The sequence below is a fragment of the Haliaeetus albicilla genome, chromosome 30 (genome assembly GCF_947461875.1).
Source record: "Haliaeetus albicilla chromosome 30, bHalAlb1.1, whole genome shotgun sequence".
In the NCBI taxonomy this organism is placed as follows: Eukaryota; Metazoa; Chordata; class Aves; order Accipitriformes; family Accipitridae; genus Haliaeetus; species Haliaeetus albicilla.
Window position 1 is genome coordinate 978,486 of NC_091512.1, and position 13,121 is coordinate 991,606.

The 13,121-nt window shown below is 51.8% G+C and overlaps 1 protein-coding gene across 1 annotated transcript; it reads right to left on the reverse strand.

The window, feature by feature from the left end:
- Positions 1 to 12,113: 12,113 nt before the first annotated feature.
- LOC138683017 (olfactory receptor 14A16-like) lies at positions 12,114 to 13,121 on the reverse strand. The gene has a single exon (XM_069774538.1). It carries the CDS (start codon positions 13,119 to 13,121, stop codon positions 12,114 to 12,116), a length of 1,008 nt encoding a protein of 335 aa, XP_069630639.1.

Consider the following 13,121-nt stretch of genomic DNA (forward strand, 5'->3'; position numbering starts at 1 on the left):
TTTTCAGTTGTTGCTCAGTAGTGTTTAGACTAGAGTCAAGGATTTTTCAGCTTCTCATGCCCAGCCAGGGCACCTGACCCAAACTGGCCAACAGTGTATTCCATACTATGTGACGTCCCATCTAGTTTAGGAACTGGGAAGTGGGGGGCAGGGACTGGCTGGGTGTCGGTCGGCGGGTGGTGAGGAATTGCCCTGCACATCATTTGTACATTCCAATCCTTTATTACTGCTGTTGTCATTTTATTAGTGTTATCATTACCATTATTAGTTTCTTCTTTTCTGTTCTATTAAACCTTTCTTATCTCAACCCAGGAGTTTTACTTCTTTTCCTGATTTTCTCCCCCATCCCACTGGATGGGGGGGGAGTGAGTGAGCAGCTGCGTGGTGCTTAGTTGCGGGCTGGGGTTAAACCACGACACCACCCGTCCTATTTGACCCTCCGCGTTAGGGCCGGTATCCCTACCCGACATTCCAGGGTAGTTCCCGTGCCCCCACCGGTACTCTGTGGTTGTACCGAAACCCTTTGTGATGCGCCGGAGTCCACCAGCTGTCCCTACGGGCGCGCAGGGTTAGACCCGTCCCCCCTACCTGACCCTCCATGGTCGGCCCGGTATCCCTACCTGATGCTCCGGGGTAGGCCTGGCGTCTCCTCTTGACACTCCGGGGTAGTACCGCTACCCCCGACGGTACTCCGGGGTTGTACCGGTACCATCACCTGTACTCCAGTGTAGTACCGGAACCCCTACTGGTGCTCAGGGGTACACCTGCTTTCCCTATGGTCGCATGGGGTTAGACCCGGCCTCCCTACCCGGCCCTCCGGGGTAGGCCCGGTATCCCTACCCAACATTCTGGGGTAGTTCCGATGCCCCCACCGGTACTCCGGGGTTGTACCGAAACCCTTACTGATGCGCCGGGGTACACCTGCTGACCCTACTAGCACGCGGGGGTAGACCCGCCCTTCCCACCTGACCCTCTGAGTTAGGCCCGGTATCCCTACCTGATGTTCCGGGGTAGAACCAGTTTCCCGACCGGTACCCTGGGGTTGTACCGGAACCCTTTGTGATGCGCCGGAGTACACTAGCTGTCCCTACGGGCGTGCAGGTTTAGACCCGTTCTCTGTACCTGACCCTCCAGCATAGGCCCGGTATCCCTACCTGACGGTCTGGGGTAGGCCTGGTGTCTCTTCTCAATGCTCCAGGGTAGTACCGCTACCCCCACCATTACTGCAGGGTTGTACCGATACTGTCACCGGTTCTCCAGGGTAGTACCGGAACCCCTACTGGTGCTCCGGTGTACACCTGCTTTCCCTACAGGCGTGCAGGGTTAGAACTGGCCTCCCTACCTAACCCTACAGGGTAGGCCCGGTATCCCTACCTGATGCTCTGGGATAGTACCAGTACCCCACCGGTACTTCGGGTCTAGTACCGGTACCCCCACCGGTACTCCGCGGTAGTATCGGTATACCCACCGGTACTCCTGTGTTTTACCGGAACCCTTTGTGATGTGCTGGAGTCCACCAGCTGTCCCTATGGGCGTGCTTCGTTAGACCCGCCCTTCCTACCTGACCCTCCAGCTAGGCCTATCTAGTCTGGTTTCCGTCTGCTAGATGTACAGTACCACCTTCTCCCACGAGATTTACACTTCAACAAAACCCAAGCCGGATGCCTATTGTTATATAGTCCAGTTGCAAGCCCACATACAAAGCAGGGTATCACCCCTATCAATACGTAAAGACATTCACACATTAACAAACATACATACACCTATAAATTTCAACATATCATTTCCACACAGCCACATAAAATCTTTAACATAAAATTTCCAAACATTCACATCATACAATCATTGCTCCAGTTGACAACCTTCAGCAGCTGCAAAAATGTACCAAGCGCAATTGCGAGGGGGTCCGCTTACCCCCAAAATGCACCAAGCGCAATTGTGAAGGGGTGCACTTACCCTTCTCCTGCCTCTTATATACCAGTCATTGACAGGTCTGTCCTGGCTCCCGATACTGGGATACAGCGGTCACCCCGGATTTGCTCGACCTACCCCCAGGATTGCTAGCGGCCGCTCTATCGGTCAGCAAATCCCCCCTTGTTACCGTATAGGGTACCCTCCTCTCATACGGGGACTACACTGCATGCCAGACATCTCTGCGCGATTTACCAGCTGCCCCGGCCCGTACTTTTTACAGGCTCCCTCTGTGACACATACCATTTGGTCCACAGCTTCAGGAGGTTGTTGTCTGCTCCCGTGGTGAGCAGCTGGCAGCAGAGGCTCCTCCGAGGAAAGTGCTCAGGGCGCGCCGAGGGGCGTCTGATCCGCAGTCGGTCCTGCAGCCGAGCAGAGAGTCCCCTGGCTGGTTCACCAAAACTGACGTGTGGAAACAGACTCCACAATCAGTGAGATTGTACAGTAGGTATGTTCATTCAGCGCTGGTCAGCACGGGGGGTAGTACCACCAAAGTCGCGCGCCCCTGACTCGGCAGTTCCCTTTAAATTTATACAGTCAAGTGTTACATATACATAGAGTTTTGCAATACGCCTATACATAGGCATGACCTATCCCCGCTTCATATTAAAATTAGTTCCAAGAAGTCATTTCCCTAAGTTCTTCCCAACTACGCCTGCGCAGTGCCTCCTTGTGGTGGTCGTCAGGGGTCGTGAAGATGAAGGCTGTATGTCTTCTTCACGGTGAACTCTTAACCTTCTGTCCCTGCGCAGACTCGGTCACTCCTTGGCATTTATCCAAATCACAAGGCCGGTCTTGGCTGGTTCTTGGGGTCGACTTCTGCTTCTTATCAGGGACTATCTCTTGTCCCAGCCAGCCTCAACAATGCAAACGTTAAACATCTCCTCTCATCCCTTGGGCCATGTGTACCTCTACTGAAATTTCTTTAACTTCATTACAAGCTAGATAATTATTACACAGTTCCTATCTACATCCATATATCTACTATATCTACTAAGGTTCTTTTGGCTCCCCGTCTCAGTATGGAGAGAAGGAAAGGGAGGTGGGAGGTCTTGGAGGGAGCTGGGCTGAGCTGGAAGGTTCCTGGGAGGGAAAAACACCTGTGTAAAGCTTGTACTGCGTAACCGTGCAGGGTGAGGCCTCGCATCAGGGGGTTTGTGGTGCAGAGACAGGGCTCCTGGATGGGGGCTGAGACATGCAGGTGCAGGAGAGAGGAGGCCTGTCTGTGCCCTTGGTGTCATGGATGGACTGGGAAGGTGGCCCATGGCCTTTGTCACCCCCCAGCCTCCCTCACCAGCCATTTCTAGCACTGGCTGTTCACCCAGTTTATGCTAAGTCTGGCTGTGAGGCTATCTCTATCCTCCAGCTGGGCTCAGTGCCTGCAATGGGGAAAATGGGCAGCTCTGCCCAGCTTCTTCTGAAGAGCGAGTGGGGCCCCGAGCAGCAGTGACTGGCCATGTGTGTGCCTGGGAGAGAGACTCAGGGCATGTCAGTGAGAAACAAGGTAATGGCTGATGGCTTTAGCAAATCCTTACAACCATGTCTGAGCCCAGAAATGGAAAGCAGTTGACCTGTGTGAGTGGAGGAGGAGGAGGAGGTTTGTCCTGGGAAGATGGCAGGAAGCAATGCCCCTCTTGTGCACGTCAAGGATAATGGAGATGTTTCCATCTTGTGTGCATGCCTCTACCTGGCAGATAGGGAATGCCTGCTGCTAGGGGTGGCTGTGCTCAGTCATGCCTCATGAGCTGACCTTGCTCTCTTCCCCTCCTTCAATCCCCAGACTTGGATGGACCACAAGAAACATCCATGATCCTGGAAAAGGCAGAACCCTCTTGCAGTGCCATAACTGCAGGGGAAGCGGGAAGTCTGGATTTGTGAGACCCATGGCAGTGCAGGGAGAGAGCGGTGTGTGCATAGCAGCGAGTGTGGTAGAGGCAGGGAGAGGACCTGCAGTAGTGATTTTGAGGCAGCAGAAGGAGGAGGACGTGCATTTCAGTGCTGGGATACAGAGCTAAGTACAGGAGCAAAGCAAGTCAGGGACTGGGACGCTTTGTGTGGGAGAGGAGCATTAGCTGGGTATTGGAAGAACTCCCAGGCATTGTCAAATCCTTAGGTAAACATAGCTTTGTGTTTGATGGGACAGCCAGTGAGGACCAATTAGCGCGTAAAAGTCACTTATTTGCTGGCTTAGGAGGCAGACAAGGATGCTTAGCAAAGAACTACCAAGGTAGTTTACTCTCTCATTTTAGCTGTGCATACAGTGGTGCCCCAGCCTAATGCATGGAGGACCCCAATACAGAGGAAAGCAGGGTTTGCCTCTGTTCCAATACAGCTGTAGAGACCTATCCAACTATTCATGTTAAGGGATGACCCCATCATTTATTAGTGCTCGCATAATCGGTGTGTACTTGTCCCACACGGGATCAGTACACGCTTGACCTGTGGAGGTGATGCAGAGGTATGGTCAGTGGTGTGTTAATCGTCATTCTTCTAAACTGATGGCCGGTGCAGGTGGGGGATGTTTATCCTGGATTCTGGTCCATTACAGTTCATGCCTGGTTCATGGCTACATGCCTGGTTTTTTGAAAGGTAAATCTTCCATGCTTTTATTGTCATTATGGGGTGTTCTCAGTCATGAAGAGCTGGCTTAGGTTGGGTCTTCAGGTCACATTGACCCTGAGGTAAAAGCTCGTAGTGTTAGATAGTGTTCATTCTCCTAAGCAAGTTGTACTGCAGCTAGAGTCTTGCCTTTCACAGGCACCAGTAAAGCTTGGGAGATCTCAAGGTCAGGGTGAAGTATGGAAACGGGGAGGCAGCTAAAGTTTTCAGGGAAACTGGCACAGGTATAGGACAGTGTAGGACTGTCTGTGGTGCAAACAGGGCCTTTGTGCGCTGCCCCCCTCCTCCCCACCAACAGAACCGAAGTCCTTGTCATCTCCACAGTGGCTGCTGTCTCTTCCACTGAAGCCCTTGCGAGGACACTGGTTCCCTAGAGCCCCAGGCCCTTGTTCCCTCCTCACCGACGGCCAAAAGAGCCTTGGAGGTGTCTTACCGCTGTCCTTCACTCGGCATCACACCCCCCCACATCAAACTGCTCCCAGGAAGAGCTGTAAGCATCCCATGAAGGAAAGGATCCCCCTTCCCAGGGGGATGGGGCTCAGGGCTTGGCCATCCTGCTTGCTGAAACACATTTAGGCCTTTCACAGCCACCTCCACAATTGATCTTCTGCCTGTAACCAGTGCCTCTGACTTCCTGTTTCACCAGCCCCCAGGGACCACCTCCTTGTCTGGTCATTCCCTCCACGGTCTCTTCAGTGATGTTCCTCAGTGGAGCCTGCTAACACCCTCAGAAACTTGGAAGTCTGATGCTGACTTTTACTTCTTGAGACGCTTGTTCAATCTTTCAGGATCTGCAGTTCAGGAACTTGGCACCAGAGGGCTCATTAACATGAAAACTCCCTAACGAGCCAAGGCTCTGTGCAGTATTTTCCTTTAGGTCTTCAGTTCTTATGTGGTTAATTAGAGAGATTTCAGGAGTGTAGTCAAAGTGGAAAGATTTCAATACTAAACAATAAGAAAGAATTCTTTTTTTCCCCCCACTTTTCTTTATTTTTCTGCTCATGAACTATGTGATATCAGAAATCCTCAATTCATATTGATCCTCCTAATGGAGTTTGAATGTATACAAAAATCAAGACCCTTTACGTCTGAACAATCTCTGGTCATTCTTCATCCCTACCCCCAGCCCCACCTTTTCTCTCAACCACCTGGCACTTACAGCAGCCTTGTTCAAATCTGAGCTTTCTTCACTGAAGTCTGGAGCTGCATGTTTCAGCCCGTGGGCACCAACTGCCTCCTGCTTGGAGAACGAGCTGCACACAGGCATGCAGTGATGCAATACACTCAACGGCTGTATATCAAGTCCACGTTACCTCCTCTGAAGTCCACTTCCCACAGCGGAGAGCCTTAGATGAACAAAACCCACATTTTTGTGTTAGCAGAGATCCCAGGACCCCCCAAAACACTGCCTGCCCTGCACTCTATCTGTCCATATCTGCTCTTTGCACACAGCAAGTCACACATTGAAGTCACAAGCTCCCCTGATTCACGGAGGGGGAAAAAAAGACAAAGTGAATGAAATGCTCTCTTTTGAATAGCCAAACGGGCACTAAGTCCAATGTATCTGGGACACAGGAGTGTCTTCAAGCAGACTCTGCAATACCTAGACCCACGCATTTTTCATTCCCTGCAGGGTAAAGTACCTGTGGCTCCATTGTCAGCAAAGGCAGGAATGAGAGTGATCCCCTCTAATGTTGGACACCTTGGGTGCTGTTGCCCAGGCTTCCTTTTCTACCCATATTAGGTAGTCATCCATTATGATCCAAAAACCCCCATAGCACTACGTCTAGTTGAGGCTTGACTATCTCCATTGTGGACATCCTGGAGCCTTTCTGGGTGCATGTTCCCAGTGCCTGACAGACCTTATAGTGCAGATGCCTTTCTCTTAAGCCTAGTCAGAACTTCCCATGGCCCAACTTTTTCCCATGGCTGCTCATCTTTCCACTGTGCCCACCTGGGAAGAGTCTGACTCATTCTCCTCTGCACCATCCCATAAGCTAGCTGTAGACAATGACAGTACCTCCCCTAGGCCAGCCTTGAATTTCTGACATCCTTCTCTTTGGCCCAATGCTATCGACCGGTCTTCAGCAGACTCCCCATTTCCAGCAATTGGAGAGTGTTGGTCTTGTGGGCCTAAACCTGTCTCTATAACCGCTGTGCTGATCCCCACAAGCTCCCACTCCAGCTTCACGAGATAACTAGGGATGTGAAGTCAAGGGTCACCCACCCCATTCCAGGGGTCTTCATTCCAATGAGACAGACTCTGTCCTTGTTACGGATGCACAACTAACCAAATCCAACAGGTCTTAAAACTCAGTTTTATTCTTCAGCAAAAGTTAGTCAGAAGTCCGGTAACATTTTATAAAACCACAGGTTCGATGATGTAAAGAGAATTAATACTACACGGCTGACCTAAGAATCCCCAGGATTTAAAGTGATGGCTCCAAAACGCGCGTATCACTCACCTAAAAGCGGAGGGCTCTCTCCCTCAAGGAGTTACCTCGGGCGGTGCCCCGACCCGAGGGGGAGTCCCCAACTGCTGACCTGCTGCTCCGAGGAGGACTGCCAACATGAACTCCCGCTGGACCCCATTTATACCCCTGTTGAATCTGACCTGTGGTCATTTAATTCTATTGGCTAGGAGGGTCACCTCAGTGTACCTGGTGCATCTCATTTGGCCAGTTCAAATTTCAGCCTGCAGCCTCCAGGGTTTCCTTCCCCTTCTCCCTTCCTGCAGAAGTTCTGTTTCCTGCTGGCAGGATGGGAGGGGTGGGGGGAATGTACTGCCACAAATCCCAACAGATTTGGCTTACAGGAATGTCTTCGAGTAGATTCTGCACCAGCTAGACCCATGTGACTCAACTGGCAAAGCCACCGCAACAGGGGGAAACCCCATCTCCCAGGCTGAGACAGGCAGTCAAGATGCAAACATCTGCAGTGCCTGCTTGTTACTGGCCTCCAGGAAGTGTATGACCCATTTTTCATGACCATCTGAGACTGACTATCAATCCCAGTTCAGGCCCATCTCTATATCCATCCATCCATATATCCGCCCATCCCTCCCTCCCTCCCTCAACACAATAATAAAGACACCCACTGATCTCCCCTCATCCAGAAATACAGCCCTTTCATCCTGGAAAGCCATGAGTTTGGTCTACCATGATCCACCCTGGATAAATCCATGCTGGCCATGCCCAGTTGCCTTCCTCTTCATCTACCCAGAAATATCATCCAGGAGGACATGCTCAGGGACACAGTGCTCTCCAATATGAGGTCAAACAGCCTTTTGTTCCCCTGGTCATCCTCTGGCCTGTGTTGGAAGAGAGCTGTCAACTTCTTTGGAAGCCATCAGGGACTTGTCCTGATCTCCAGGATCTGTCAAAAGTGATGCAGAGTGAGCCTCGCCACAAGAATGGCTTCCTCCCTCCCCAGCCTTGGAGGATTCCCCTCTCCTCCCAGGGACTGCTCAAGGCTGACTTTCCTCAAGTAACCTCTGACTTGATCCCCACTCACTGCTGCTTGTTTTCCTCCAGGGTCCTGTCACCAGTCACAAAGGCCTGGCAGAAGTCACAGCCAAAGAAGTCATTCAGTTCCTCAGCCTTACCTGCTCCTACACTTTGGAAGTTCAGCAGCAGGCCCACATGATCCCTGTCTGTTCTTTTACTGTTAATGCACTAGCATCAGCTCATCTTGCTGCCTCCATCCTGCCCTGCATCTCTCAAGACAATGGGACTTTTGGCTTTGGCATCATCCCTACGTCCTGGGACAAGGTTTCGGCATTCTGTCTGCAGCTTTCCCTGCTTCCACCTCCTGCCTGCTGCCTTTTTGCCCTGGAGCTCAGTCAGTGCACACAAGCAGCCTTCTGAGAAGGTTGCTTCTCTGCAAGGGTATTTGGGGAGACCACTCTTGTGCTTGGAAGAGGCTCTACTGTAAGGCCTATCAGATTTCCCATGCTTCTTCACCCAACAGAGCTGCTTCCCATGGCACCGCTTGTCTCAGTCTCCTGAGTGTGTCCAAGTCTTCTCCTCTGGAGTCCCAGGTCTGTGGTCTGCTGCTGGCCTTACTCACTGCCCTTTGGTGTCTGATCCCCCACTAATTCATTGCCATGACAGCCAAGACTGACACTGAATATCATCACATCCCTAACCAGCTGTTCCTTGTTGGCCAGGATCAGGTCTAGGTGAGAATCACCCTTGGTGCCCACCTGGCAGCTGCCTGAAGAAGTTGTCCCAATAGCCAACTTCAGGCTGTTGGCACCCTGGTGCTTTGCCTTGCCAGGGAATGCCAGGGCACTTGAACTTGTTCACCACAGGAACCTGCTCATGAACCTGGACACTTCCTGGTGTTGCTGACAAAAGACCCTTTCTGTTTCCTCTTCCTGAGCAAGCAGTTTCTAACTTCCAACACAAGGTCACTCTTGCTGACTCCTGCTCTCATCCTAAATGACAAAAGCTAGTCCAACCTCTTGTCTGTCACAGACAGGACCCCCACAAATCCAAGCTTCCCCTTCATACAGGGAGCATAGACCTCATCCTCCCTGCTGCTCCCTGGGCAGAGCCTGTATCCCTCCATTGCAGCACCACAGCTCAGCAATGCCCTTGATCATCCCCATTGCAGGCTGTCCTACACTGTCCTATGCCTGTGCTATTTTCCCGGCAGACTTTGGCTACGTCCCCTTTTCCCCACCACACTTGGACCCTGGGATCTCCCAAGCCATACTGATGCCCTTCCGTCCTTACTGGCTGTTGCTTCAAACACACAGCTGTGGTTAAGCAAGGATTGGTCAAGGCCTGTGAGTTGCCCACAACCTGTCTGCCTTCTTCCAATACCCTGATTATGCTCCTTTCTCACCCAAGCTATTACAGCCCCACACTTGCTTGAATCTTCTATTTCTCTCTGTATGCCAGCCCTGAAATACATGTCCTCCTTCTGCCACCTCAGAATCAAAACTCAACTTATTTCACTTCAGCAGGATGCCCCGCTACCCCTGCCACCACTTCCAGTCTGCTACCAAAGATGTGGACTGCTGTGTTGCATATATTTATGTTTTGGAAGGTTAATGCTTCTTTTTTTTTCTTTTTTTTTAATAGATACTGATACACCTGGGGAAATCTCAAAACCACATATTGATGGATACTAGATATGGTCAGGGCTGTATGTATGGGGGCACATATAAATCATCCCTGCACCTGATGTGAATTATTTCTGTGTTCAGGGAGACCCTGAGAGCTCTCCCTAATTTGAAAGCATGAAGGGGAAAGAAGGGCAGCATCATTCAGGCTGGAAGGGACCTCAGGAGGTTTTTGGAAAAAACCTCCTGCTCAAAGCAGGGGCCAGACCAGATTACTCAGGGCTTTATCCAAAGACGCCTTAGTCACTTTCTGGGACAGAGTTGGCACAAACTCCATGGGAAACAGCTTCCAGCATTTGACTATCCTCATGTTGGAAATGTATTTCTCTATATGTGCACTAACCTCCTTCTTTCAGCCCATTGCCTCTTGTCCTTGTGTCTTGTACCATGGACACGAGCCTGACTCAGTCTTCCTGCGAACACTGCAATGCTGCTACATGTTTCGCCCAAAATCTTCCTTTGTCCAGGCTGGACAAGCCCAGCTCCCTCAGCCTCTCCTCACAGGTAAAGTGTTCCTGCCTCGGATCATTATGAGGGCCCTTTGCTAAAGTGGCTCCAGCTTGCTAACATCTTTCCTATATTGGGATCTGAAATCTGGACACAGTGTTTTCTATAATCCCTTCCCTCAATCACCTGCCCATGCTCCTGTTCATATAGCCCAGAGTGCTCCTGTCCTTCCTTGCTTCCAAGGCACACGGCTGCATCCTGTCCATCCCACTGTCCACCAACACCTTTCCCAAAGGCCTCCTTCCAGCCAGGCAGCCCCCAGCCTGTGTCATTGCCAGGATTAGTCCCCTGCAGGGGCAGAAACTGGCATCAGTCCTTGCGGGATTTCCTGTCTTTCATGCCAATGCATGCTCTCCTCTTCCTTGAAGCCTTTCCCTGAGCACAGGGGCCTGGAGACCATTTCAGTAAAGACTCAGGCACAGCAGGCATTCATTCCTTCAGCCCCATCTGTGTCTGCTGTTCTTAAATCACCTTCCCCATTCAGCCCTATATTTCCCTTGTTCAGCCTTGGTCTCTCAGAAGTGACCAAAGCTCTTCTGTTTGCTTCTGAATTCCCTTGCAACCAGCATCCCCAGGTGAGCTTTTCTCTTCCTACACACATACCTCCACAACAAAGGCAATAGAAATTTGTGCTTTGTAATTGTCCCGACCCCTGCCCTGCTGCAGCCTTGTCCCACGTGGGGCTTTGCAGATAGCTCTGCTCCAGGGTCTGGGGAAGGAGAGAGGCTAGGCAGGGCTGTCTGTTCCCCCAAACCAGCCCTTGGACCAGCAGGAAGATGGAGATGGCCTCACAGCAAAACTCGCCCATAAACCCAGGACGACCAGCAAGTGCTGGAAATGGACAAAAAATGGGGTGACGAAGTCCCCGAGCCGCCTTCCCTGTCTGTCCACACCACCAAGGGCACAGACCGGCCTCCTCCTCTCACCTGCACCTGCATGTCTTCCATGCTTTCCACAAGCCCTGCCTCTGCACCACAAACCCCCGGGGTCAGTTCTCGCCCTGCATGGTCACACACTGCAACCTATACCCTGGTATTTTTCTCTCCTGGTCACTTTCCAGCCCAGACCAGCTCCCCCTAAACTCTTCCCACTGCCCCTGCCCTCCATCCACCTCCCCTGCCCTCTGCCCAGTGCAGCCCAGTCTGGCATGGCCCCACAGCAGTGCCCACCACAGGGTGCGGCAGAGCTCTGGGCACTCACCCCACAGCCCCAGACCCTCTGAAGGGCACAGCAGCTCCTCGGGGGTGGAGAGGGCTGAGCCCCAGGGCTGGGGGGCATCTGTGGCACAAGGCCTGAGGAGATCCCCTTGTATGATGGAAATGCTGCAATGGAGGCCAGCTCTGTCACACAAGTGCCCACTGCCTGTCCTTGCCTGTGGTCACAGGCCTGCCACACAGCAGGACTGTAACCATGCTTGAAGAGCACTCAGGCCTTCCACCAACCCAAGGGTTCAGAAGGAAAGCATGGAAGTGGGAAGAGAGCAGCTGGGGAAAGACTAAGCGCTGGTGATCCCCGGCAGTGGTGCTGTGCCAGGACTCTTTTCTTCTTCCTGTGTGCGCACAGGCACTGCTCCCTGCAGCTGCAGAGAAGGTCTTGGAGGAAGGATCTCAGAAAAACAAGTCACTGCAGGGCCCTTTATTTTGTTAAAACACACAGAGAGTACGGCTCCTCATTTGCACAGCCTGCAGGTCACAGAAAGCCTGGATATATTGTGAATTAGAAACCAGAGGAATAAAGACATTTCTTTGTGGAAAGCATTCATATAAGTAAAACAAAGGGAAAAAACAAAACAAAACAAAACAAAACAAAGAAGCCTTGAAACCAAAAATCCTTAGAAAAGAAACACTAGAAGCAGCTGACCCAGTAATGAGATATATTATGAGTCCTATGGAAAAGACAACAGGCACTTTATTCCTTCTAAAAAGCATCCAGTGATTAGTTTTCTCAGGGCATCCTTGATCTCATGGTTTTTCATGCTGTAGATGAGGGGGTTCAAGGCTGGAGGCACCACTGAGTATAGCAATGCCACTGCCAGGTCCAGGGATGGGGAGGACAGGGAGAGGGGCTTCAGGTAGGCAAACGTGGCAGTGCTTATAAACAAGGAGACCACAGCCAGGTGAGGGAGGCAGGTGGAAAAGGCTTTGTGCCTTCCCTGCTCAGAGGGGATCCTCAGCACGGCTCTGAAGATCTGCCCATAGGACAGCACAATGAAAGTAAAACACCCAACAGCTAAACAGACAGCAACTACAAGTACCCCAACTTCCCTGAGGTAAGCACCTGAGCAGGCAAGCTTGAGGATCTGGGGTATTTCACAGAAGAACTGGTCCACAGCATTGCCTTGGCAGAGGGGTAGTGAAAATGTATTGGCAGTGTGCAGCACAGCATTGAGAAACCCACTTCCCCAGGCAGCTGCTGCCATGTGGGCACAAGCTCTGCTGCCCAGGAGGGTCCCGTAGTGCAGGGGTTTGCAGATGGCAACGTAGCGGTCATAGGCCATGACAGTGAGAAGACAATACTCTGCTGAGATTAAAAAGACTAACAGAAAGACCTGTGCAGCACATCCTGCATAGGAGATGGCCCTGGTGTCCCAGAGGGAGTTGGCCATGGCTTTGGGGACAGTGGTGGAGATGGAGCCCAGGTCAAAAAGGGAGAGATTGAGGAGGAAGAAGTACATGGGTGTGTGGAGGCAGTGGTCACAGGCTACAGCGGTGATGATGAGGCCGTTGGCCAGGAGGGCAGCCAGGTAGATGCCCAGGAAGAGCCAGAAGTGCAAGAGCTGCAGCTCCCGCGTGTCTGCAAATGCCAGGAGGAGGAATTCAGTGATGGAGCTGTGGTTGGACATCTGCTGCCTCTGGGTGTGGAGCACTGAACAGGGAGGCAAGGGCAGTGACAT

Coding starts and splice junctions, on each gene's coding strand:
- LOC138683017 (XM_069774538.1), bottom strand. CDS start 13,121: ATGTCACTGCCCTTGCCTCCCTGTTCAGTGCTCCACACCCAGAGGCAG.